This window comes from Salvelinus alpinus, chromosome 30 (assembly GCF_045679555.1).
Source record: "Salvelinus alpinus chromosome 30, SLU_Salpinus.1, whole genome shotgun sequence".
NCBI classification, from domain to species: Eukaryota; Metazoa; Chordata; class Actinopteri; order Salmoniformes; family Salmonidae; genus Salvelinus; species Salvelinus alpinus.
The window spans coordinates 12,300,606-12,328,598 of NC_092115.1; the positions used below are offsets into that span (position 1 = coordinate 12,300,606).

The window sequence follows — 27,993 nt, forward strand, 5'->3', positions numbered from 1 at the left end:
TATTGTAAATCAAGATAGTAACCCTAACTCTTACCCTTACACTAACCTTAACCATTTTAAATTCCAACTTCAATGGGGAAGGGACATCCCAAGGATCCCAGATAGCACGGCCTGCAGCACAAGTCTATCCGGGAAATCGCTGACCCCCAGTGTGACCCTACAGGATTTCAAACATGGCGGAGGTAGGACGCAAAGTCCAATAAATATTCGGGAAAATAAGAATGTTTTTAGGTTTATAGAGTTGATTCTGTCGGGTGCACAGGCCCCAAATGAGAAGCGATAAATATGTACTAAAATACGGAGAAGCAATATACATTTTAAAATATTAAACTTGTCTCATTTCCATAAATTCTATTTTGCAAACTTCAGTTTTAGCGATGATGCCTGGCTAGTTAGCGCGATGGCTATGCTAAGCTAGCTACGTAGCTATTGTTGGGAAAGCTTGGCTGACTACGAGCGTTAACGTTACCCACTCGAAAAGGATCAAAGTTCATATTTTCGGATGCTATTGCATTTTTTTTGTTGACCTGGTGGTATTCTGCGTACTGAAAGCGACACTATGTAGCTAAGTAATTATGTGATTAGTTAACTGAGGCAGGGAGCTAGCAAATAACGTTAGCTATCTATCATTCAAAGTGTCCACATTGTGAGAGAACAATCCATTTGATTATCGCTCACTTGAAATGTCTGATTTGACTTGTTTCAATGCTGGCCTGATCATCAGAGGTCTCCTTGTTACAACCAAACAAAAACTACTGTCACTGATATACATTTTTACGTCGGCGTTAGCCAACAAGGAGCCAGTCGTAAGTTTCAGGCGCGCTTTTACTTTGCCTTCCATCCACTACCCTACTAACGTTAGCAGACGGATGATCCGTTTACTGTATCGTAGTTCCTATTTATGTTTTTGTTCGGGCCTTTTGTCTGTAGACGACATTGGCCTCCTCCAGAAAACCGCATAATTTACTGAAAGTATCTCTGAACCGAAAAGTTATAGCAAAGTTACAGCTACGTGTGTTGTACTTGTGTATGTGGTTCTGACTAATCGTGAGTGTTTTGTTTTAGCCCTCCGTTGGGAGTACGAGCCCAGGTAAATATTATTGTGTGTTTTTTTAATGAATGTGCCATTTTTTTAAATCCTCATTAGAACATTAACACGTATGAAGAAAAATTGGTCTGAACAAATCCCACTGTCATAATAATATTTTCGTTATTAACCATGAAGCACTATATCATCGACTATCTCCTCTTGAAATTTCCTGGTGTGTTTTTCCTCAGGAGGTTCAGCAGAGGACCGTGAGTTTGATCTTTCAGCAGATATGCTCGTCCACGACTTTGACGACGAACGCACCCTGGAAGAGGAGGAGAGGCTCGAGGGAGAGACCAACTTTAGCAATGAGATCGACGACCTTGCCCGGGTGCGTCTCAAAATCATTTCATTTAGTGGTTGGAAAGTTATCCTGGGTTGTATTCATACACTGGAAGAAGATGAACTGAAACAGGGAGAGACTACCTGAGTTTGTCCAAGATGAAACACTCGTTTCTGTTTTACGTTGCAAACCTTTTTGCTACAGTATTCATGCTCTAATGAATATGGCTCTGTGAACAGTAACCTGTTAGTTATATACAGAACCAGTCAAAAGTTTGGACACACCTACTCATTAAAGGGTTTGTCTTTATTTGTACTATCTTTTACATTGTAGAATAATAGTGAAGACATCAGAACTATGAAACAACACATGGAATCATGTAGTAACCAAAAAAGTGTTAAACAAATCAAAATATTTTAGTTTCTTCAAAGTAGACACCCTTTGCCTTGATGACAGTTTTGCCCACTCTTTGCATTCTCTCAACCAGCTTCATAAGGTAGTCACTTGGAATGCTTTTCCAACAGTCTTGATGGCGTTCCCACATACTATATGCTGAGCACTTGTTGGCTGCTTTTTCTTCACTCTGCGGTCCAACTCATCCCAAACCATCTCAATTGGGTTGAGGTCAGGTGATTGTGGAGGCCAGGTCATCTGATGCAGCACTTCATCACTCTCCTTGGTCAAATAGCCCTTACACAGCCTGGAGGTGTGTTTTGGGTCATTGTCCTGTAGAAAAACAAATGATAGTCCCATTAAGCGCAAACCAGATGGAATGGTGTATCGAATTCTAAATGAATCACAGACAATGTCACCAGCAAAGCACCAACACACCACCTCTATGCTTCACGGTGGGAATCACATGTGGAGATCATCCATTCACCTACTCTCAGGCATGCAAACTAGTCACTATTCAGTGAAATTCGTGACCTACGTGATTCATGTAGATCCGATGAGAAGTTCTTTTTTGGGGGGGGGGGGGGGGGTTGGATCACTACTGGCTGTATGCGAACGAGTGATGGCGTTTGGAGCAATACTGGCTGTATGCGATCGAGTGATGGCGTTTGGAGCAATACTGGCTGTATCCAAGGCTCAGCCAATCGTTCACATAACAGAATGCAGCATGCGACTGAAGAGAGAAGAGACAACCAACTTGCTAGTTACATCATCAGCGCTCTGGAAAGACAGCGGGAGAGTGGAATGGCAGTTTGCCAGTTACAGCAGTGCGTCCCCTGAACGATAACGAAGAGGTAGCGTGAGAAGCCTGACCACGGAGACGGGGGCTAGAAGGTGATGAAGTGTACTTCATGAGCTGTAACCCGAAAAACAACTGGCATTTGTTAAGTTTGTGAGGGAGAAAGTGTGGTGGAACAAGTATTGTTAGCATTGTTAAGTATCTTGCTAGCTGGCTCAAATTCTCCGTTACCTAGCCAGAGAAATGTTGAGCAACATCAAATCAAAGTTAATTTGTCACGTGCGCCGAATACAACCGGTGTAGACCTTACAGTGAAATGCTTACTTACAGGCTCTAACCAATAGTGCAAAAAAAGGTATTAGGTGAACAATAGGTAGGTAAAGAAATAAAACAACAGTAAAAAGACAGGCTATATACATTAACGAGGCAATAAAGGTAGCGAGGCTACATACAGACACCGGTTAGTTGGGCTGATTGAGGTAGTATGTAGATATGGTTAAAGTGACTATGCATATATGATGAACAGAGAGTAGCAGTAGCGTAAAGAGGGGGTGGTGGGTGGGACACAATGCAGATAGCCCGGTTAGCCAATGTGCGGGAGCACTGGTTGGTCGGCCCAATTGTGGTAGTATGTACATGAGTGTATAGTTAAGGTGACTATGCATATATGATAAACAGAGAGTAGCAGCAGCGTAAAAAGAGGGGTTGGGGGGGGCATGTGATTACCTGTTCAGGAGTCATGGCTTGGGGGTAAAAACTGTTGAGAAGCCTTTTTGTCCTAGACTTGGCACTCCGGTACCGCTTGCCATGCGGTAGTAGAGAGAACAGTCTATGGCTGGGGTCTTTGACAATTTTTAGGGCCTTCCTCTGACACCGCCTGGTGTAGAGGTCCTGGATGGCAGGCAGCTTAGCCCCAGTGATGTACTGGGCCGTACGCACTACCCTCTGTAGTGCCTTGCGGTCAGAGGCCGAGCAATTGCCGTACCAGGCAGTGATGCAACCAGTCAGGATGCTCTCGATGTTGCAGCTGTAGAACCTTTTGAGGATCTCAGGACCCATGCCATATCTTTTTAGTTTCCTGAGGGGGAATAGGCTTTATCGTGCCCTCTTCACGACTGTCTTGGTGTGTTTGGACCATTCTAGTTTTTTGTTGATGTGGACAACAAGGAACTTGAAGCTCTCAACCTGCTCCACTACATCCCCGTCGATGAGAATGGGGGTGTGCATTCTCACATAAGTGTTCCTTTTGTCCAGGTGGGAAAGAGCAGTGTGGAGTGCAATAGAGATTGCATCATCTGGGGATCTGTTTGGGCGGTATGCAAATTGGAGTGGGTCTAGGGTTTTTGGGATAATGGTGTTGATGTGAGCCATTACCAACCTTTCAAAGCACTTCATGGCTACCGTCGTGAGTGCTACGGGTCTGTAGTAATTTAGGCAGGTTGCTTTTGTGTTCTTGGGCACAGGGACTATGGTGGTCTGCTTGAAACATGTTGGTATTACAGACACAATCAGGGACATGTTGAAAATGTCAGTGAAGACACATGCCAGTTGGTCAGCGCATGCCCGGAGCACACGTCCTGGTAATCCGTCAGGCCCCACAGCCTCGTGTGTCGACCTGTTTAAAGGTCTTACTCACGTCGACCAACTTAACTGATCATATAATTTAGTTTATGGTGTGAAAATTAGCTGGCTAATAAAGTCACACAGCTAACGTTAGCTAGCTAACGTTACAACATCAGATGCGCAAATGTTAGTAACCTGACCAATTCGCTATAGTATTCACTGGTATACGACTCCATGCCGTATATAATGTTATAATGCGTTAGTTGCTTACCGGACACTGGGAATCTGTGTGAAATGTTAACTAGCTAACAAACTAACCACTATCTGTGAACTAATGTTTTCCCTCTACAGTATGTGGTTAATTTTCGTAATGAGAGAATTAGGGGAAAATGAGGCGTTGCTTGTTAAACAAGTGGATTCAGGGATGAAGTGTAGCTGGAGCTGGTTTAAGCTGGATGCTACCATGTATTCTCTCCCTGAAAGAGATCAATTATGCCAACAAAGGGTATCATGTAAAATATATTTTTTGATTTGTATAACACTTTTTTGGTTACTACATGATTCCATATGTGTTATTTCATAGTTTTGATGTTTTCACTATTATTCTACAATGTAGAAAATAGTAAAAAATAAAGAAAAACCCTTGAATGAGTAGGTGTGTCCAAACTTTTGACTGCTACTGTGTATATATAGACTATTTGAACCCTATTATTGCAACGTTTTACCAGTGATTTATGTTAGTCTGTTTAAGTGTAATACACTAAATTCAGTGTGTAACAAAAGGTATTTTTTGTTGTCCCATTTGTGCCATAGGAGGGAGAGATGCCCATTCATGAGTTGTTGAGTATGTACGGATGTGGCGGCGGTTCACCAGCAGATGGAGAGGATGAAGAAGAGGAGGAGGAGGAAGACTTTGAGGACGAAGAGGAGTTGGAGGATGAGGAAGAGGAGGAAGAGGACGATCTGGACAATGATGAAAGCAGTAGAAACACTGGCGAGCTGAAGAGGAATAAGGTGGGTGCCATGAATCTTCTGAAATAACAGGATATCAAACCAACACAGTCATAAAGAAGGAATGCTTGTTTGCACCTTACTGTTCTAATGTGATTGTTATAAAGCTCCACTACATATTATACAGTTGACACATTCAGTCAGAAATGTGTAGTTGTTGCTGATAGATGCATCTAGTCAGCGTTGATGATGATGCCGCTGTTTCATACATGAGTATTGAATGTTGATTTTGTTGTTTTTAAAGGGTAGGATGTCCAATCAAAACACATCTTTTGACCAATGGGTAATATAATGTTAGTTATTTACATAATCTAACATTTTTAAAAATGGTCCAAACCTCATGTCATAATCCTTTCAAAAGTGATTGGAGTTTGTAGCCTTGTAGAATGGCCAAAATTGGGGTGACTAAATCAATGGAGGCCAGAAAAACAAATTAGTCAAAAATCAGGAAAATAGCATTGTATCAGGTAGGCTGGATGCTGTGCTACAATTAAGGCTAACTGACAGGCTCACCGTTGAACTCCTCTTTCTTCTCAAACCCAGAGGATATAAAACATTTGAGGTAAGATGGATATCGATTTTGAGACATGACGTAGTATTTTTATATTTTAGTATACACTTCATATTAATGTTATTATTATTATTTTTTGTAAAATTTCTCACAAAAACAAGCATATCTCTGTCAACAGAGCTTGGTGCTTATTATCGGATGTAAACTCGGGAAAAAAGAAACTCCCTCACTGTCAACTGTGTTTATTTTCAGCAAATATTTGGATGAACATAAGATTCAACAACTGAGACATAAATTGAACAAGTTCCACAGACATGTGACTAAAATAAATGGAATAATGTGTCCCTGAACAAAGGGGGGGGGTCAAAATCAAAAGTAACAGTCAGTATCTGGTGTGGCCACCAGCCTCATTAAGTACTGCAGTGAATCTCCTCATGGACTGCACCAGATTTGCCAGTTCTTGCAGTGAGATGTTACCCCACTCTTCCACCAAGGCACCTGCAAGTTCCCGGACATTTCTGGGGGTAATGTCCCTAGCCCTCATCCTCCGATCCAACAGGTCCCAGACGTGTTCAATGGGATTGAGATCCGGGCTCTTCGCTGGCCATGGCAGAACACTGACATTCCTGTCTTGCAGGAAATCACGCACAGAACGAGCAGTATGGCTGGTGGCATTGTCATGCTGGAGGGTCATGTCCGGATGAGCCTGCAGGAAGGGTACCACATGAGCGAGGAGGATGTTACAGAGGATGTCTTCCCTGTAATGCACAGCGTTGAGATTGCCTGCAATGACAACAAGCTCAGTCCGATGATGCTGTGACACACCGCCCCAGACCATGACGGACCATCCACCTCCAAATTGATCCCGCTCCAGAGTACAGGCCTTGGTGTAACGCTCATTCCTTCGACGATAAACACGAATCCGACCATCACCCCATGTGAGACAAAACCGAGACTCGTCAGTGAAGAGCACTTTTTGCCTGTCCTGTCTGGTCTAGCGACGGTGGAATTGTGCTTGTAGGCAACGTTGTTGCCAGTGATATCTGGTCAGGACCTGCCTTACAACAAGCCCTCAGTCCAGTCTCTCTCAGCCTATTTTGGACAGTCTGCGCACTAATGGAGGGATTGTGCTTTCCTGGTGAAACTCGGGCAGTTGTTGTTGCCATCCTGTACCTGTCCCGCAGGTGTGATGTTCGGATGTACCGATCCTGTGCAGGTGTTTTTACACGTGGTCTGCCACCACGAGGACGATTAGGAGTCTGTCCTGTCTCCCTGTAGCGCTGTCTTAGGCTTCTCACTGTACGGACATTGCAATTTATTGCCCTGGCCACATCTGCAGGCCTCATGCCTCCTTGCAGTATGCCTAAGGCACGTTCACGCAGATGAGCAGGGACCCTGGGCATCTTCCTTTTGTGTTTTTCAGAATCAGTAGAAAGGCCTCTTTAGTGTCCTAAGTTTTCATAACTGTGACCTTAATTGCCTACCGTCTGTAAGCTGTTAGTGTCTTAATGACCGTTCCACAGGTGTATGTTCATTAATTGTTTATGGCTCATTGAACAAGCATGGGAAACAGTGTTTAAACCTTTACAATGAAGATCTGTGAAGTTATTTGGATTTTTATGAATTATCTTTGAAAAACAGGGTCCTGAAAAGGGATGTTTCTTTTTTTTGCAGAGTTTATTAGGTTATGAAATCAGACTTTTTGGATATACTGTTAATGATATGTTAGAGATTCAGATCATGAAGAATAATTTTTGTCTTGGTAAAATGTGTTTTATAACATAAGGAAGGATAAAAAAAAACAAGCTGGCGCCCACCCAGAAAAATTACTTTGTGTGGAGGTGCTGACTAACGGCGAATAAACTATATAATTTATTGCACTCTCCATATATAAACTCCCAGTCATTTATTGGGTAAATCACCAACGTTTCGGCATCACTGCCTTCTTCAATGCCTTTTTATAGTTTATAACAAAAGGAAGGGAAAGTGTTTTCTCCCACTCTGGGCAGAGTGGGTGGACACCCTGCAAAGGGGCTTCTTTGAATGTACCATTGGGGGAAAAAGTTGTGTGTAATGCTTTGGGGGGTGTGTGTGTGTTCAGACTGAGAGGGTGAAGATCTCGTCAGGAATGGGGAACGAGAACCAGTTGTCCTGCGAGGGTCGCACGCGCTCCGTCAAATCCCACGGCACGGCAGAGCTGATACGCGGATCACAGACGCTCAAGTACTTTGAAAGTATGCACCTTTGCTTCCATCACGAGACACGCTTTTTATATTGGATTGTTTGTGAGATCTTGTTCTACATTGCCTTCAAAAAGTATTCCCTTTGAATTATTCCACATTTTGTTGTTACAGCCTGAATTCAAAATGGACTAAATAGATTTTCACCCATCTACACACAATACCCCATAATGACAAAGTGAAAACGTGTTTCTAGAAATGTTGGTAAATGTATTGAAAATGAAGTACATGAAGTACCAGTCAAAAGTTTGGACACACCTACTCATTCAAGGGTTTTTCTTTATTATTTTACTATTTTCTACATTGTACAATAATAGTGAAGACATCAAAACTATGAAATAACACATATGGAATCATGTAGTAACCAAAAAAGTGTTATACAAATCAAAATATATATTTTTTATTTTAGATTCTTCAAAGTAGCCACCCGTTGCCTTGACAGCTTTGCAGACTCTTGGCATTCTCTCAACCAGCTTCATGAGGTAGTCACCTGGAATGCATTTCAATTAACAGGTGTGCCTTAAGTTCATTTGTGGGATTTCTTTCCTTAATGTGTTTGAGACATTTTCAGTTATGTTGTGACACGGTAGGGTTGGTATACAGAAGATGGCCCTAGTTGGCAAAAGACCAAGTCCATATTATGGCAAGAACAGCTAAAATAAGCAAAGTGAAATGACAATCCATCATGACTTTAAGACATGAAGGTCAGTCAATACGGAAAATGTCAAGAACTTTGAAAGTAACTTCAAGAGCAGTCGCAAAAACCATCAAGCACTATGATGAAACAGGCTCTCATGAGGACTGCCACAGGGAAGGAAGACCCAGAGTTACCTCTGCTGCAGAGGATAAGTTCTTTAAAGTTACCAGCCTTAGAAATCGGCAATTAACTCCACCTCAGATTGCACCTCAGAGTTCAAGTAAAACACATCTCAACATCAATTGTTCAGAAGAGACTGCGTGAATCAGGCCTTCATGGTTGAATTGCTGCAAAGACACCACTACTAAAGGACACCAATAATCATAAGAAGAGACTTGATGGGACGAAGACACATGAGCAATGGACATTAGACCGGTGGAAATCTGTCCTTTGGTCTGATGAGTCCAAATTTGAGATTTTTGGTTTCAACCGCCTGGTCTTTGTGAGACGCAGAGTAGGTGAACGGATGATCTCCACGTGTGGTTCCCACCTTGAAGCATGGAGGTGGAGGTGTGGGGGTACTTTGCTGATGACACTGTCTGCCTTGAATTTTAAATACAATTACAAACTTAACCAGCATGGCTACCACAGCATTCTGCAACAATACGCCTTCCCATCTGGTTTGGGCTTAGTCCCACTATCATTTGTTTTTCAACAGGACAATGACCTAAAACACACCTCCAGGCTGTATATGGGCTATTTGACCAAGAAAGAGAGTGATGGAGTGCTGCATCAGATGACTTGGCCTCCACAATCACCTGACCTCAAACCAATTGAGACAGTTTGGGATGAGTTGGACCTCAGAGTGAAGGAAAAGCAGCCAACATGTGCTTAGCATATGTTGGAACTCCTTCAAGACTGTTGAAAATGCATTCCAGGTGACTACCTCATGAAGCTGGTTGAGAGAATGCCAAGAGTGTGCAAGGCTGTCATCAAGGCAAAGGGTGGCTACTTTGAAAAATCTAAAATATATTTGTTTAACACTTTTTTGGGGGTTCTACATTATATATTCCATATGTGTTATTTCATAGTTTTGATGTCTTCACTATTATAATACAATGTAGAAACTAGTTAAAAATAAAGACAAACCCTTGAATGAGTAGGTGTGTACAAACCTTTGACTGGTACTATAAGTATTCACTCCCCTTACTCTGTACATGTTAGAATCACCTTTGGCAGTGATTGCAGCTAAGAGTCTTTTGGGGTCTCTAAGAGCTTTGTACACATGGGTTGTACAGTATTTGCACATTATTATTTTTAAAATTCTTCAAGCTCTGTCAAGTTGGTTGTTGATCATTGCTAGAAATCCATTTTCAAGTCTTGCTATAGATTTTCAAGACATTTTAAGTCAGAACTGTAACAATTAGGCCACTCGGGAACATTCAATGTCATCTTGGTATGCAACTCCGGTGTATATTTGGCCTTTGGTTTTAGGTTATTGACCTGCTGAAAGGTGAATTTTTCAACCAGAGTCTGTTGGAAAGCAGACAAACAGGTTCTCCTCTAGGATTTTGCCTGTGCTTAGCTCTGTTCCGTTTCTTTTTATCCTAGAAAACTCCCTAGTCCTTGCTGATGACAAGCATACCTATAACATGATGCAGCCACCACTATGCGTGAAAATATGGAGAGTGGTACTCCGTGATGTTAGATTTTCCCCAAGCATGACCCTTTGTATTCAGGACTTAAATTACATTTTTGTGCCACATTTTTTTGCAGTTTTACTGTAGTGCCTTATTGCAAACTTGATGCATGTTTTGGAATATTTTTTATTCTGTATATTATTCCTTTTCACTCATGTAGGTTAGTATAGTGTTGCTGATCCATCCTCAGTTTTCTCCTATCACAGCCATTAAACTATGTAACATGTTTTAAAGTCACTATTGGCCTCATGGTGAAATCCCTGAGCGATTTCCTTCCTCTTCGGCAACTGAGTTAGGATGGACGTCTATCTTTGTAGTGACTGGATGTATTGATACTCCATCCAAAGTGTAATCAATAACTTCACTATGCTCAAAGAGATATTCAATGTCTGCTTTATTTTTTTTTACTCATCTCCCTGGTCTTTGTATTTGAATCGGTGTTTGAAATTCACTGCTTGACTGAGGGACCTTTAGATGATTTGATGTGTCGGGTACAGAGATGAGGTAGTCATTCAAAAATAATGTTAAACACTATTATTGCACACAGTGAGTCCATGCAACTTATGTGAATTCTTAAGCCGATTTTTCTTCACTCCTGAACTTATTTAAGATTGCTGTAACAAAGGGATTGAATACTTATTGACTCCAGACATTTCAGCTTTTCATTTGTTATTCATTTGTAAAAGAAATCTAAACATAATTCCACTTTGACATTATGGGGTATTGTGTGTTGGCCAGTGACACAATTTCAATTTAATCCATTTAAAATTCAGGCTGTAAGACAACAAAATTTGGAAAAAGGTCAAAGGGTGTGAATACTTTCTGAAGGCACTTTATGCATTTTAACCCAGTGGTTGAAAATGAGAACTGATGTGTGGAAAAGGTGCCAGAGTCAAACTGCCAAATGTTGTTTCAGATAAGGATGCAGAGGAAGAGTCCGAAGAAGATGAAAATTATGTCCCTTCTGAGGATTGGAAAAAGGTAAATATATTGTTTAATCATTCGTTAGATATGGTAGTTCCAGTGGCGATTTTTAGCGTGTAAATCTCGATGTGGAGAACTCAACTTTTTGTTTTTAGATGCATGCCAGCAAAGCCACTACACCAATGTTCCCACCTAATTTTTTTCGGGCACTGAGCAAATTTCAGATCTACTGACGGCAAACTTAAACGTTGTGAAAATCCTGTGGAACTTCCAGTGCGCGTTTACTGTGAACACTGAGGCTGTAGCCGCTTTAAGTTAGTTTTAACAGTGGTCAAGTAGGCTACTGTGGTTATTTGATCATAATGTAGGTCTACCAGAGTGGCCTACTATTAAAAAACTATGTCCTGATGCCTCGTATGGAATACAGTACGACAAAAGGAGTCTGTATTGAAAACATTCCGACGGCAATCCCTAGCTGCTGGGCTTGCTAAGGCCTTGCCCTGGGGGTCTGCTGTACTGTTGTTACTCTGGACTTAACCTAACACACCTGAAACCAATAATGAATGTTTCTCTAAGCTGAGTGGGGTGTGTTGGGTTAGAGCGATACAGGGCTGTGGACCCCTAGAGACAGGATGGGGCAACTCCTCTATATTGTGTGCAAGTAAAAAGATCTCTACAGTACCATGAGATTAATCATATGGAGGATTTGCTGTTTGTCTGTTAATATATACACTGCTCAAAAAAATAAAGGGAACACTTAAACAACACAATGTAACTCCAAGTCAATCACACTTCTGTGAAATCAAACTGTCCACTTAGGAAGCAACACTGATTGACAATAAATTTCACATGCTGTTGTGCAAATGGAATAGACAAAAGGTGGAAATTATAGGCAATTAGCCAGACACCCCCAATAAAGGAGTGATTCTGCAGGTGGTGACCACAGACCACTTCTCAGTTCCTATGCTTCCTGGCTGATGTTTTGGTCACTTTTGAATGCTGGCGGTGCTCTCACTCTAGTGGTAGCACGAGACGGAGTCTACAACCCACACAAGTGGCTCAGGTAGTGCAGCTCATCCAGGATGGCACATCAATGCGAGCTGTGGCAAGAAGGTTTGCTGTGTCTGTCAGCGTAGTGTCCAGAGCATGGAGGCGCTACCAGGAGACAGGCCAGTACATCAGGAGACGTGGAGGAGGCCGTAGGAGGGCAACAACCCAGCAGCAGGACCGCTACCTCCGCCTTTGTGCACTGACCATAGAGGGACACCATCTTCCAGTTGTGGTGAAACTTTCTGCCTCGTGCAAAAGTCATGGTTTTAAACGTTTTGAAATCTCAAGTATCACATTTGCTGTAGCCTTCTTTTATGCCTGCTACATTACTGCAGACACGCTAATCTGAGCCATCCGATTGGCCAGCGTTAGTCCTATAGTGCACTTGATTTGCTCTCCGGGCCGGCCGAGAAAGCAGAGTTTGTACATTGACACATGAAATGGTTCAAAATGGCAATAGTTGCTTACCCGGTGCGAAGGGCAGCTGAATCGGATGCACCTACTGAAAACAGCCCGAGACGCATACAAATACGAACACAAGGCTTTATCGTTGTTGTTTTTTTACAGAAATGTTTGGCTATCGACTAGGAATGCCTTGGAGATCGAACAGTTGGTGTCCACTGCTCTAGAAAGTTGCGTGAAGTTCAATCTCGTGCTTCTCTATGGGCTAATACAGTTGAAGTCGGAAGTTTACATACACCTTAGCCAAATACATTTAAACTCAGTTTTTCACAATTCCTGTCATTTAATCCTAGTAAAAATTCCCTGTCTTAGGTCAGTTAGGATCACCACTTTATTTTAAGAATGTGAAATGTCAGAATAATAGTAGAGAGAAGGATTTCTTTCAGCTTTTATTTCTTTCATCACATTCCCAGTGGGTCAGAAGTTTACATACACACAATTAGTATTTGGTAGCATTGCCTTTAAATTGTTTAACTTGGGTCAAATGTTTCGGGTAGCCTTCCACAAGCTTCCCACAATAAGTGGGGTGAAGTGGCCCATTCCTCCTGACAGAGCTGGTGTAACTGAGTCAGGTTTGTAGCCCTCCTTTCTCGCACATGCTTTTTCAGTTCTGCCCACAAATTTTCTATAGGATTGAGGTCAGGGCTTTGTGATGGCCACTCCAATACCTTGACTTTGTTGTCCTTAAGCCATTTTGCCGCAACTTTGGAAGTATGCTTGGGGTCATTGTCCATTTGGAAGACCCATTTGCAACCAAGCTTTAACTTGCTGACTGATGTCTTGAGCTGTTGCTTCAATATATCCACATAATTTCCCTTCTCATGATGCCATCTATTTTGTGAAGTGCACCAGTCCCTCCTGCAGCAAAGCACCCCCACAACATGATGCTGCCACCCCCGTGCTTCACGGTTGGGATGGTGTTCTTTGGCTTGCACTCCTCCCCCTTTTTCCTCTAAACATGACAATGGTCATTATGGCTTCTTCCCTGCTGAGCAGCCTTTCTGGTTATGTCAATATAGGACTCGTTTTACTGTGGATATAGATACTTTTGTACCTGTTTCCTCCAGCATCTTCACAAGGTCCTTTGCTGTTGTTCTGGGATTGATTTGCACTTTTCGCACCAAAGTACGTTCATCTCTAGGAGACAGAACGAGTCTCCTTCCTGAGCGGTATCACAGCTGCGTGGTCCCATGGTGTTTATACTTGCGCAATATTGTTTGTACAGATGAACGTGGTACCTTCAGGCATTTGGAAATTGCTCCCAAGGATGAACCAGACTTGTGGAGGTCTACAATTTGTTTTTCTGAGATCTTGGCTGATTTCTTTTGATTTTTCCCATGATGTCAAGCAAAGAGGGACTGAGTTAGAAGGTAGGCCTTGAAATGCATCCACAGGTACACCTCCAATTGACTCAAATAATGTGAATTAGCTTATCAGAAGCTTCTAAAGCCATGACATAATTTTATGGAATTTTCCAAGCTGTTTAAAGGCACAGTCAACTTAGTGTATGTAAACTTCTGACCCACTGGAATTGTGATACACTGAATTATAAGTGAAATAATCTTTTCTGGAAACAATTGTTGGAAAAATGACTTGTGTTATGCACAAAGTAGATGTCCTAACCGACTTGCCAAATCTATAGTTTGCTAACAAGAAATTTGTGGAGTGGTTTGAAAACAAGTTTTAATGACTCCAACCTAAGTGTATGTAGACTTCACCTGTATTTCTTCTGCGTGGGAGTCTCGGGGCCACCGCGTGCCCGTGGGCAGATTACAGGGAACAGTGCATGACACAACACTAAACAATACAGTATTTGCACTTTAACGGTGACACATGTTGCCCACAAACTGTTAGGGCCTACATGTAGCTGTCCCAACAGCGGAGCTTTCTATTCAGCACCATGGAGTGAATCCTTACCACTGTTACACCTGGCTATCAGAGGAGCCTTGTCTGGCAGCGAAACAGTTCATTCAGCCTCATTTACTGCCTTTAATAAAACATAGCTGATTTGGCTGAATGGTTTAATTATATATGGTTTCTACTGACTCCTTGTTGATTTGTTTAACTCTGTAAAAAACGCATTCTCATTCAATTATAATGAATGTCGACATGAGTTTTGACTTTTGAACAATACACAAACATTACATTTTATTTTTCAGTAGATTCATAATGTTTGTTCTTGTCATTAACACTTACAGTACCAGTCAAATTTGGACACACCTACTCATTCCAGGTTTTTTCTATATTTTTACAATTTTCTACATTGTAGAATAACAAGGCACACCTGTTAATTGAAATGCGTTCCAGGTGACTACCTCATGAAGCTGGTTGAGAGAATGCCAAGAGTGTGCAAAGCTGTCAAGGCAAAGGGTGGCTACTTTGAAGAATCTCAAATATATTTCTTTAGCACTTTATTCGTTTTGATGTCTTCACTATTATTCTACAATGTAAAAAATAAAGAAAAACCCTTGAATGAGGTAGGTGTGTCCAAATGTTTTGACTGATGCTGTAGCTCTTAATTATAAGCAAGTGCAAGCAAAACGAGCTGCGACGAGGTAGGCCATCGTTCAGCACTTACAAAATGGACACCGACCAGAGATTCAGATGGGTGTTCAGATAAATTCAGCAAGATGTTGAGACCTAAACTTGACTTTGTAAGACACCACAGAGGAAGAGCGCAAGAAAGATGCGGATAGCCTACCATTAACTATTTTATTAGGGCTATGTTGTTAAAAAAAAAAAAAAAAAGGAAAATACAATCACGAGGATACACTTTAATAGGCAGAATACCAACGCACAGACAGCGTATTGCGCCAACAAAACAACCCTTGCATTGTCAACTGGAATTACACGGGTCTACTAAACTTTTTGTAGAAGAATAATTACAAAAAAATGAATGTGAAGAGACTGTCACATTATATGGTATCCCCTCGTGGAGAAAAGCACATGAGCAAATTAAGAAACAATGAAATGCATCATTCCAACATGACCTAAAAAGATAAATAAGATACTGATTAAGACATTAATGAGCAAGTGAAGCCGGACATAGTCGATATGCCTATTTATTCAGCCCTTTTGAAATGGACAGCGAAGGAATTCAGAACATGGGCCGTTCTTAGTGTTCTCCCTGTACACCAAGTCAGAACCGTAGGATAAATAACGGCGGCATATAAGCAGACAATGAAAGCTCTTACAATATTTGATGATGACATTTCTCGAAAACAGGCTATAGGTATACATGTTCAACCACCAAGTCAGAACAGTAAGCTAAGTCCTGAGGGGGTGCGGGACCAAATTCTTATGGTGAAACGCATGGTCTACTAACAGCTTACTACACAACATACACTTAGTATTACTTTCTTAGCTACAGTATACATATCTCCCTGGCATATTACATCATTGATGCAGCAGTATACAAGACATAGTTTTGGACTCACTGTTTATGGCCCATAGTGTGAATGTTTGTTATTTTAAGCTTGGAAAAGAGATAGTTTCAGACCGATGTTTTAAATCCTTCAACCCAGACTTGGACCACACACTCTCTCCACCAAATAGCAGGCAGGGGAAGCACAATAGTTATTGCTTTGCAATGCTTGCAGTTAGCCACTGATTCCTTGCAAACCACTCATTGTTGAATTTGCTATTTCCAACTTGTGTAATGTTTATGGTCGATGAGCACCGGGCCGTTTTATCTATAATGAACAAAAATATAAATGCAAAGTATTGGTGCCGTGCTTCATGAGCTGAAATAAAAGATCCCCGAAATGTTCCATACGCACAAAAAGCTTATTTTTCTCAAATTTTGTGCAGAAATTTGTTCACATCCCTGTTAGTGATATTTTCTACTTTGCCAAAATAATCCATCCACCTGAACGGTTTGGCATATCAAGAAGCTGATTAAACAGCATGATCATTACACAGGTGCACCTCGTGCTGGGGACAATAAAATGCCGCTCTAAAATGTGCAGTTGTGTGACAAAAAAAATGCTACAGATGTCTCAAGTTGAGGGAGCGTGCAATTGGCACGCTGACTGCAGGAATGTTCACCAGAGCTGTTGCCAGAGAATTGAATGTTCCTTTCTCTACCATAAGCCACCTCCACCATCGTTTTAGAGAATTTGGCAGTACGTCCAACTGGCCTCACAACCGCAGACCACGTGTAACCACAACAACCCAGGACCTCCACATCCGGCTTCTTCACCTGCGGAATCGTCTGAGACCAGCCAATATTTCTGTCTGTAGTGAAAAGCTTTTTGTTTGGAAAAAGGTGGGCCTATGCCCACCCAAGGCTGCACCCTTGCCCCCCACCCCTCTCACTACATGCTAGTAACATGTCTCTCATGTCAGGTCCGTTTTGGAGAGGGTGATAGGGCATCACCTGTACGCCAAGGCGGAGATGTGCCTTTTATTTCAGCAGGCGGTCTCATTCCTGCTCATGGATTAGGGCCTAATGAATTTATTTCAAATGACTGTTTTCCTTATATGAACCGTAACTCAGTAAAATTGTTGCATGTTGTGTCCATCTTTTTTTTCAGTATATAATTACTAAGGATTTGCCAGTAGATTGTCGACGTGATTCATGATGACTGCTTGTTTAACTTGCTAGCTATCAAAACTACGGTAGATATTACGTGACTTTATATCATTTTATCTGTGGCCAATGACGGTGAGCCACCTTGGACGGGCATGTAATGTAAATCTATGGCAGCACCCAAAGGGGCTTGAACTGCCTAGCTCTCCCTGTAGATTCTGCAGTGATGTAGTGTGCCCATGGGTGACAGAACATTGAGCGAATCACGGGTGCAACTAGAGAAGATTACCAACGCCTACGCTGTGTGTTTTCGCTGGCTGCCCCTCCAACACAGAAAGCACTGAGCTAGGCTGAAACACCTGCATTTTGGTGCTGCTTTACTCGAGACCATGTTTGTATGCGGCTATATTAACTCAAGGGATTATTTCATTTTAGCTAAACAGGTGGGGCTCTGCCCTGAATGATGGGTCGCAACTGGGTAGTTCTAGCCTTAAAGACATGCTATTCATTTGAAGCACACTTTTGATTTGTGAAACTAAATAAAGTCTGTGTTTTGATCTGGACAGGAAATCATGGTTGGGTCCATGTATCAGGCTGAAACACCGCCTGGCCTTTGTAAATATAAAGACTATGAGAAAGGTAAGGCATTCTGTTTGCAATTGCGATGCACTAATTAAGTTGAATTGAAAAATACCTTCCAATCACAGAGGTAAATAGGAAATAAAATGACTTTCTCTCTGCTTTCTCCCCTCTCGCTCCTTTTTCCTCTCCTTCCAGTATATGAAAACGATGACCAGCTTTTATGGGATCCCGAGTTCCTTCCCGAGGGCAAGGTTGTGGAGTTTTTATCTCAGGCGTCAACACGAACAGGAGAGGAGAAAGGAGTGGATGCCATCCCCGAGGGATCCCATATCAAAGACAATGAGCAGGTATGAAGACCACCACAGTCGAGCAGATCAGTGTTCAAACAGACTGGCATGCAGAGTTGTGTTCAGTTAGCCTGGAGGCAGTTTGTTAATGCAATATTGGCTCAGAAATTGTGCGGCGGGTTTGATTGGTTCTCTCTCAGGTTTGTTTTTTCCTCTGGGGTTGAGAGCACATCGTTTTGGATTTGAAAATCCCACCATTGTAATGGAAGAGGGTGGCGCTCGGGGGGCTTTGTGTGACTGTCGGTGTTTGAGTGAGAAAGACAGAGGAGAGTAGAACCAGTAAAAGCACAGCCCCCTTCATTGTTGACGCATTGTGCCGCATTATCAAAGAGCCATTCCAGACTCTGAAGTCAGGATGACTTTGAGAGTTAGGTATTACTTGTTTTCATATCTAGTACCTCCATATTTCACTGTTTTCAAAATGCCACCTGCTGAACACAAGCCATTACCATAAAGACTGTAGTATGCACAATTTGTCTGTAACCGTCTTCTTTACAATTTCAATGTTGTCTTTCCACAGGCACTTTATGAGTTGGTCAGGTGTGAATTTGACACCGAGGAAGCTTTAAGAAGACTGAAGTTTAATGTGAAGGCAGCTAGAGGTAACACCTGCAGAGAACTAGTGTTGACTTTCGCTCTTGATTTCACTCATATCTGGCATATTTTCTCTCAATATCTAACCAGTCATGTTTGGTGTATTTGAAGTATTTTGATGATAAAAGCTGTCCTTGACTTATATGGGTCCTGGCTTGTGTGTGTGTGTTGTTGATGGCGTCCGGGACATGGTCGTAGTTGTATTATATTTTATGTGAACGGAGCAGTGGTTGTGTTACTTAATAACCCTTTGCCCTCTGTCACAGAAGAGCTGTCTGTGTGGACAGAAGACGAATGTAGATATTTTGAGCAAGGACTAAAAGGTTATGGGAAAGACTTTCATTCAATACAAGCCAACAAGGTAAGCTATGTCTATCTTATACAGTGCTTCCCCTATATTAATTTAGCAGCGGCAGGCCTCCGAAGCTAAATCATTGCCGCCACTCCAAAATATATGTAAAACATACAGTGCATTCGGAAAGTTTTCAGACCCCTTGACTTTTTCTACATTTTGTTACGTTACAGCCTTATTCTAAAATTAAAATTTCTTCATCAATCTACACACAATACCCCATAATGATTAATAAAAAACAGAAATACCTTATTTACGTAAGTATTCAGACCCTTTGCTATGAGACTCGTAATTGAGCTCAGGTGCATTCTGTTTCCATTGATCATCCTTGAGATGTTTCTACAACTTGATTGGAGTCTATGATTTAGAAAGGCACACACCTGTCTATATAAGGTCCCACAGTTGACAATGCATGTCAGAGCAAAAACCAAGGCATGAGGTTGAAGAAATTGAGCTCTGAGACAGGATTGGATCGAGGCACAGATCTGGGGAAGGGTACCAAAATATGTCTGCAGCATTCAAGGTCCCCAAGAACACGGTGGCCTCCATCATTCGTAAATGGAAGAAGTTTGGAACCACCAAGACTCTTCCTAGAGCTGGCCGCCCGGCCAAACTTAGCAATCAGGGGAGAAGGGCCTCGATCAGGGAGGTGGCCAAGAACCTAATGGTCAGTTTGACAGAGCTCGAGGGTTCCTCTGTGGAGATGGGAGAACCTTCCAGAAGGACAACCATCTCTGTAGCACTCCACTAATCAGGCCTTTATGGTAGAGCGACAAGACGGAAGACACTCCTCAGTAAAAGGCACATGACAGCCCGCTTGGAGTTTGCTAAAAGGCACCTAAATGATTCTGACCATGAGAAACAAGATTCTCTGGTCTGATGAAACCAAGATTGAACTCCTAGGCTTGAAAGCCAAGCGTCACGTCTGTAGGAAACCTGGCACCATCCTTACAGTGAAGCATGGTGGTGGCAGCATCATGCTGTGGGGAGGTTTTTCAGTGGCAGGGACTGGGAGACTAGTCAGGATCGAGGGAAAGATGAATGGAGCAAAGTACAGAGAGATCCTTGATGAAAACCTGCTCCAGAGTGCTCATGACCTCAGACTGGAGCGAAGGTTCACCTTCCAACAGGACAACGACCCTAAGCACACAGCCAAGACAACGCCGAGTGGCTTTGGGACAAGTCTCTGAATGTCCTTGAGTGGCATAGCCAGAGTCCGGACTGAACCTGATCTAACATCTCTGGAGAGACCTGAAAATAGCTGTGCAGCGACGCTCCCCATCCAACCTGACAGAGCTTGAGAGGATCTGCAGAGAAGAACGGGAGAAACTCCCCAAGTACATGTGTGCCAAGTAGAGGTCGACCGAAGGGGAAAAAACGTTTTTTTTTTTTTTTTTTTTAGGACTAAAAAAAGCCGATACCGATTTAATTGGCCAATTAAAAAAAATATATATATATTTGTAATAATGACAATTACAACAATACTGAATGAACAATGGACACTTTTATTTTAACTTAATATAATACATAAATAAATTTAGTCTCAAATAATGAAACATGTTCAATTTGGTTTAAATAATGCAAAAACATGTTGACTGTACCTACCTTTTGAAATGTGGTTACGGGGTTTAGGGAATGTAAAACATATGGAAAATATTCTATGCAAGACCTCCAATTGAAGTCCAATGTTTTACAGAATATGGCAGCCGATACTGGATAAATGGTCTAGTCCCGCTTCATAATTGGTTTGATGATCTGCTGCTACTCTGTGCTGTACTCCACTCAATATTTATTTTTGGCCTAACTACACTGCTTGTAATTACTATATGCTGTCTTATACGTGTACCACCTAATAGGATTTAGTTTTATTTTGTGTATGTGTGAGTTCAGTTTTGTTTTGTCCTCTAAATTGGCCATCCCATTCAACAATGCAGTGAATGTCAATGTTTGTATCGCTGTCTTTTTTTATTTTATTTTTATTGGAAAATAATAAACATATTATAAACAAACAAATAAATCATGCAAAAACACAGTGTTGGAGAAGAAAGTAAAAGTGCAATATGTGCCATGTAAAAAAGCTAATGTTTATGTTCCTTGCTCAGAACATGAGAACATATGAAAGCTGGTGGTTCCTTTTAACATGAGTCTTCAATATTCCCAGTTAAGAAGTTTTAGGTTGTAGTTATTATAGGACTATTTCTCTACCATTTGTATTTCATATACCTATTGACTATTGGATGTTCTTATAGGCACTTTAGTATTGCCAGCCTAATCTCGGGAGTTGATAGGCTTGAAGTCATAAACAGCTCAATGCTTGAAGCATTGCTAAGAGTTGCTGGCAAACGCAGGACAGTGCTGTTTGAATGAATGCTTAAGAGCCTGCTGGTGCCTACCACCGCTCAGTCAGACTGCTCTATCAAATCATAGACTTAATTATAATATAATAACACACAGAAATACGAGCCTTTGGTCATTTAATATGGTCAAATCTAGAAACTATCATTTCGAAAACAAAATGTTTATTCTTTCAGTGAAATACGGAACCGTTACGTATTTTATCGAACGGGTGGCAACCCTAAGTCTAAATATTGCTGTTACATTGCACAACCTTCAATGTTATGTCATAATTATGTAAAATTCTGCCAAATTAATTACGATCTTTGTTAGGAAGAAATGGTCTTCACACAGTTCGCAACGAGCCAGGCAGCCCAAACTGCTGCATATACCCTGACTCTGCTTCCACTGAACACAAGAGAAGCGACACAATTTTCCTAGTTAATATTACCTGCTAACATGAATTTCTTTTAACTAAATATGCAGGTTTAAAAATATATACTTCTGTGTATTGATTTTAAGAAAGGCATTGATGTTCATGGTTAGGTACATTTGTGCAACGAATTGTGCTTTTTTTCGCGAATGCGCCATCACCCGTTTCGCGAAGTTGAAGTAGGGTGTGATTTGATGATAAATTAACAAACACCGCATTGATTATATGCAACGCAGGACAAGCTAGATAAACTAGTAATATCATTAACCATGTGTAGTTAACTAGTGATTATGTGAAGATTGATTGTTTTTTTATAAGATAAGTTTAATGCTAGCTAGCAACTTACCTTGGCTCCTTGCAGCCACAAGGTCCTTTTGATGCTGCACTCGCGTAACAGGTGGTCAGCCTGCCACGCAGTCTCCTCGTGGATTGCAATGTAATCGGCGTCCAAAAATGTAGATTTAATCGGTCGACCTCTAGTGCCAAGCGTGTAGCGTCATACCCAAGAAGACTCGAGGTTGTAATCACTGCCAAAGGTGCTTCAACAAAGTACTGAGTAAAGGTTCTGAATACCTATGTAAATGTGATATTTCAGGATTTTAATTTTTTCCAAAATTTGCAAAAAATTCTAAACCTGTATTTGCTTTTTCATTATGGGGAATTGTGTGTAGATTGATGAGGGGATCTTTATTTATTTTTTATCCATTTTTGAATAAAACTGTAACGTAACAAAATGTGGAAGTCATAGGGTCTGCATGCTTTCCGGATGCACTGTATATATTTATTTTTTGAAAATGTCTCTCTGCTCATGGCAAAATGTGTAGAATTGCAGGAAATTAGCTTTAAAACGGCAAGACAACGACATTGGCCATGCCCACTACCAAGTCCCTCCCCCACTAACTTTTCCACCGCTGCTGAAAATAATCCAAGGGGAAACACTGTATTATATCAGATTGTATTAAATACTATGGTATCTGATTTTAAAAGTATGTTTATTTTCAGAATATTTATCTTCATGTTGATTTAGCATGTGTTTTGAAGCGACCAGGGTGGGGTCAGTTCCATTTTAACCTCCAACTCGTAAGGATTTGAAATTCAGTTCATGAATTGAAAAGCAAAAAAAAAAAAGGCTTGTTTTTTTTTCAATTCACATATTGCATTTCGACTCGTCCCTCGTAGACTTGACTGGGGAGTTGAAATTGAATTGAGTTCACCGCTGGAAGGCGATGGTAATAATGTCTCTCGTTGTCTGCTGATATTACATTTTTCAGGTGAGAACTAGGTCAGTAGGAGAATGTGTGGCCTTTTATTACATGTGGAAGAAGTCTGAGCGTTATGATTTCTTTGCACAGCAAAGCAGGCTGGGGAAAAGGAAATACAGCCTTCACCCCGGGGTCACGTAAGTCTCTTTTCACCAGACCAAGCTAATTGTTTTGAATATTGACTTCCGTCCACAACTGTCTTATTTGTATAACATGTTTTTTTATATATAAAAATTATATATATTTTAGATTTTTGCTTACCTGATTCTGAAATGTATTTTTGAAACGGCAATCAGCAGTAGACAAAGTTAAGCGTACTCCCCGCCCCGGTAACAAGCTGAGGGATGGGGCTGAAGACATGTAACCCCTCTCAAATTCATAGACCGAGCTACGCATGCAAGCTGACCATCCATGATACCAGATGTATAGTTCTAACCATGTTTTGAGGCTATACAGTGTTTGGTTACATTGTTTTCAAACATTGGAGTTAAACAAGCTTATATTTGGTGTTCTGGTGCGGTATGACTGTTGATTATCGGTTATATTCTTCAAAAATAAATGTGTACATATCATTCATTTATAAGTCCAAAAAACGATGTAGCGATGTAGCAACAAAAATATTATTTGAAATGAAATGTAACTTGTCATGAATGGGTATTCCCTGTGACCAATACACACTCAGTATGTGTGATCACCTTTGTTTTGGGAACCATAGCTACTGTTGACACTATGTTCCAGGGGTGTGAATTTAATACCCTGTTATCACGATCTTGCCAAGCTGATCTGTACTATGCGGGCTTGGACGTTTCTTATCACATGGTCCTGGAGGCGTAACCAGGCCAGCCTAGTATGGCTTAGTAGTGTGAACAGAGTATGCATGTGGTGTGATTAGTGTAAGGGCTAAACTGGCAGGCTGTAGTTAGTGCTGACTTAATTGTTTAAAATAATGTTATTTATCTTATCCCTGTGTGTCTCAGGGACTACATGGACCGGCTGCTGGACGAGACGGAGAGCGCCACGTCCAGCAGGGGGGCCTCGCCCCCTCCCACCACCTCCAACAGCAGCACCAGCCACTCTGAGAGGGAGGACGGCAGTAGCAGCCACAATGGTAGGGGAACACACACAGTCCCTGAGCAATTGTGGAGGGGAGAAATACACTCAGGGAACATCAATTCAAGGAGCTACATGAAATGCTGTTAGTGACTGAGAACATTTCTCATGTGAATTCTAGTGGAGACCCTTGTGTGCCTCTATATTGACAGTACCTTACATGATTCATGACGTCTCAGCTCACTCGGTTTATCTTTCCTCCAACAGGTTTAGTGAGTCACAGCTCTTTATCTTTCCTCCAACAGGTTTAGTGAGTCACAGCTCTTTATCTTTCCTCCAACAGGTTTAGTGAGTCACAGCTCTTTATCTTTCCTCCAACAGGTTTAGTGAGTCACAACATGAGCTCGGGAGAAGCTTCCCAATCATCCACGGTGGCGAACGACGTCAAAGCAGAATCCGTCCAGTTCAACGGGCTCACCTCCCCCCACCCCTCTCTGGATGTTCCTCACACTGCCCCCCACCCCTCTCTGGATGTTCCTCACACTGCCCCCCACCCCTCTCTGGATGTTCCTCACACTGCCCCCCACCCCTCTCTGGATGTTCCTCACACTGCCCCCCACCCCTCTCTGGATGTTCCTCACACTGCCCCCCACCCCTCTCTGGATGTTCCTCACACTGCCCCTCACCCCTCTCTGGATGTTCCTCACACTGCCCCCCACCCCTCTCTGGATGTTCCTCACACTGCCCCCCACCCCTCTCTGGATGTTCCTCACACTGCCCCTCACCCCTCTCTGGATGTTCCTCACACTGCCCCTCACCCCTCTCTGGATGTTCCTCACACTGCCCCTCACCCCTCTCTGGATGTTCCTCACACTGCCCCCCACCCCTCTCTGGATGTTCCTCACACTGCCCCTCACCCCTCTCTGGATGTTCCTCACACTGCCCCTCACCCCTCTCTGGATGTTCCTCACACTGCCCCCCACCCATCTCTGGAGGCTCTCCCTCCTCCCACCACCTCGGACAAAGAGTCCAGCAGCTGCGAGGCAGTGGTCGCCACTCCCAGCCACGACAGGAATGGCTCCCTGGAGCCCCACTGTGGCAACGGTCACTACGATGACATGCCGGCCAAGAGGTGCCGGACAGAGGCGGAGCCACCAGAACCCTCCAGAACATTGACGACCCTCCAGCAAGAGAACAAATGATAATGATGACCCCTTCTCAGAGAGGTCAAAGCGCACAGAACCAAACCTAAATAAAAATAACATGGTTGTATTCATTAGTGCACACCGCAGCAAAACGTTTTGCAACAGAAAAATAAAACTAGATTTTCTTTTTGGACAAGTTCAGGTAGTCCATCCCTGTTGGTCTGTTTTTTTTTTCTCGTTTTGGGCCTAGTGAATACGACCTATACCAACCAACCAACCAAACACGGCTGGACCACACCAGCAAACGGAGGGAAGGCAGCGGCCTGATTGTAAAAGGGGCACAACATACAGCCCTGCCTCATCCCCCATCCAGCAAAACCTCCAACGCTCCAAACATCCAAAGTACCACAGTTTCTGCACCCCTCCCTTCCTCCTACCTGCTACCACCTCATAATTCATACGGATTCTTCTACTCATTCTCCTTATTCACTTTTTTGGAGACCGATCTCGAAAATTTCTACGGAAAGAAAATGTTTTTTCCCCTATTTGTATTAGAATAAAAATCGCCTGTGGTATTTTTTTACTTGAAAAATATGTATATATTTTTTCCAATAAATGTACTATGATTGATGGGTATTTTGCTTTCCAAGACATTTGAAACAAAGAAATGAAAGGGGCGATGTTGAGGGTTCTAGGTCTTCGACGGGACGATCGATATGCAGGCGGATTGGCGCTGTTGCAGGCACACTAAAGCCTCATTTTTACCTGGCGTTAACATACATTCTTTATTCTGATCTTGTCCACATTCTGATTGTGCCCAGATTTTCAGATATGCATTTACACGTAGTATTAAAATGGGATCCAAACACAATAGGTGCCTGACTGTCTCCGGAGGTGGTCAGGAAGATCTGATCGCAATCTGTCTTTTAATCATCTACAGCTGTCCAAAAATGTGGACAAGATCACAGCATACCACCCTGCATCCCACTGCTGGCTTACCTCTGAAGCTAAGCAGGGTTGTTCCTGGTTGGGAGACCAGATTCTGCTGGAAGTGGTGTTGGAGGGGCGCTCTTTCCTCTGGTCTAAAATATACCAACGCCCCAGGGCAGTGATTGGGGACATTGCCCTGTGTAGAGTGCAGTTTTTTCGGATGGGACGTTAAACGGGTGTCCTGTCTGTGGTCACTAAAGATCCCATGCCACTTATCCTAATAGTAGGGGTGTTAACCCTGGTGTCCTGTCTAAATTCACAATCTGACCCACAAACCATCATGGTCACCTAATCATCCCCAGCTTCCAATAGGCTCAAAAAATCCGGACAAAGGACTGATTGTGATCTAAGAACCAGGTATAAACGGGGCTTATGTTGCACTTTCATCCTTTGTTTTCTTTGTTGATAGAGTGGAGAAAGCAACACTGCTGCATGACATCATTGCTTATTTGAAACCTGTGGTGTGTTCAGTTCGATTGAAGTTTGCTATGTTGCGTAACGGTTTGTACTGAACGACACGTTTCCCCAAAACATTCCAATGTTCTTTGAATGGACTTTGAGGTACGTTTGCTCCGTTTGGTGGGTGTGGCTTGAAGCAATGGGGGCCATATTTAACGAGCAGCGGCCATGCTGATCCCCAACCTCTGTTTTTTTGAGCTGGCCGTTCAGAACAGCACCGTTTCTGTTTAATTGAATGTTGCACTGTTTTTTTTCGTACTGAACGTTGCCCTGACCATGGAAACATTTTAATTGCAAGAAATGAACTAATGGGAGTGTCTGTCCCTGAGGTTTGTGTAAAGCGTCTGACATCAGTGATGTCTTGTATTATAACTCATTGGTTAGAACGCTGTATTTTTATTAGTCAGCGTTTTCCTATAGTTTCGTTTCTCTTGTTTTTGCTAGACAGTACTTCTGTGACTTTGTGTAAAGTTTGTAAAGATTTTCTTATCTTGTACACTTCTTACACTTTTTGATAAGTCTCTTTAATCTGTGTATTTTACCATCTTTCTTGTAAGCTTTTGTTAAGGATTTATTTCCTAGGTGTTCCGAGTGTAGCTGTTCTGAAAGTAGTCATTCCTATTTCTCTGCATTTCCCTGACCCATTTGGGAATGGATTTGCCGCAAAAAGATGTTTGATTACTTGATAATGATTCCATCTAAAAGAGAGATGCAGTGTAGTGACACTTGTCTTTTTAGGTTGAAACCGCTTTTCGAAATTGGAGACAATGTGGCACCAGTAATGTTTCTTGTCACCTGCGAGCTCTCATTATTAGGAATGAAAGAACTTGACTGTAAGCTTCAATGTGAAGAACCTCCACTAGTTCCAGTGGAGGTTTAATAACGCAGCGTTTTGACATTTGTGTTACTGTAGCTTTTTTTAATGTCTCAACGTTTTACTTTGTAAGCTACTCCTGCTTTGGTCTACATTCACAAATGGTTTGTAAAACAACACAAAAAGCTTCTTTTTTTTTTTGTTCTTTAAAAGCACAGCCTCGAATAATGTTGATTCAAGTAGTTTATTTTTATTTTTTATTATGTGCTGTAAGTAGTCATCCGAAAATGACAACATTTAATTAAAGTGAAGCGTATACCAAGACTGGCTGTGAATGAATAATGGTGACTATATTTAATAAATCTATTCACACTGATGTTCTGCGTTGTATTATGTCATGTTTTAGAGTGCCCTAACTGCAGAATATGCACTTTATGAAT

General features: G+C 42.0%; 1 protein-coding gene across 5 annotated transcripts; it reads left to right on the forward strand.

Annotated features, from left to right (window-relative positions):
* Positions 1-81: 81 nt before the first annotated feature.
* Positions 82-27,929, forward strand: LOC139560120 (mesoderm induction early response protein 1-like). Of its 5 annotated transcripts, none has more exons than XM_071376643.1 (13): positions 82-182; positions 1,066-1,090; positions 1,279-1,418; positions 4,939-5,139; positions 7,749-7,881; positions 11,141-11,205; positions 17,758-17,830; positions 17,969-18,120; positions 18,641-18,722; positions 18,981-19,075; positions 23,105-23,232; positions 24,073-24,203; positions 24,527-27,929. In XM_071376643.1, the coding sequence occupies exons 1-13, from the start codon at positions 174-176 to the stop codon at positions 25,345-25,347; spliced, it is 2,055 nt and encodes a 684-aa protein (XP_071232744.1). In that variant the 5' UTR covers positions 82-173; the 3' UTR covers positions 25,348-27,929. The 5 variants fall into 5 exon arrangements, with proteins under 5 accessions (XP_071232744.1, XP_071232740.1, XP_071232742.1 ...); XM_071376639.1 differs by lacking the exon at positions 82-182 and adding an exon at positions 189-806; XM_071376641.1 differs by lacking the exon at positions 82-182 and adding an exon at positions 189-806 and having other exon boundaries at positions 23,186-23,232.
* Positions 27,930-27,993: the final 64 nt, after the last annotated feature.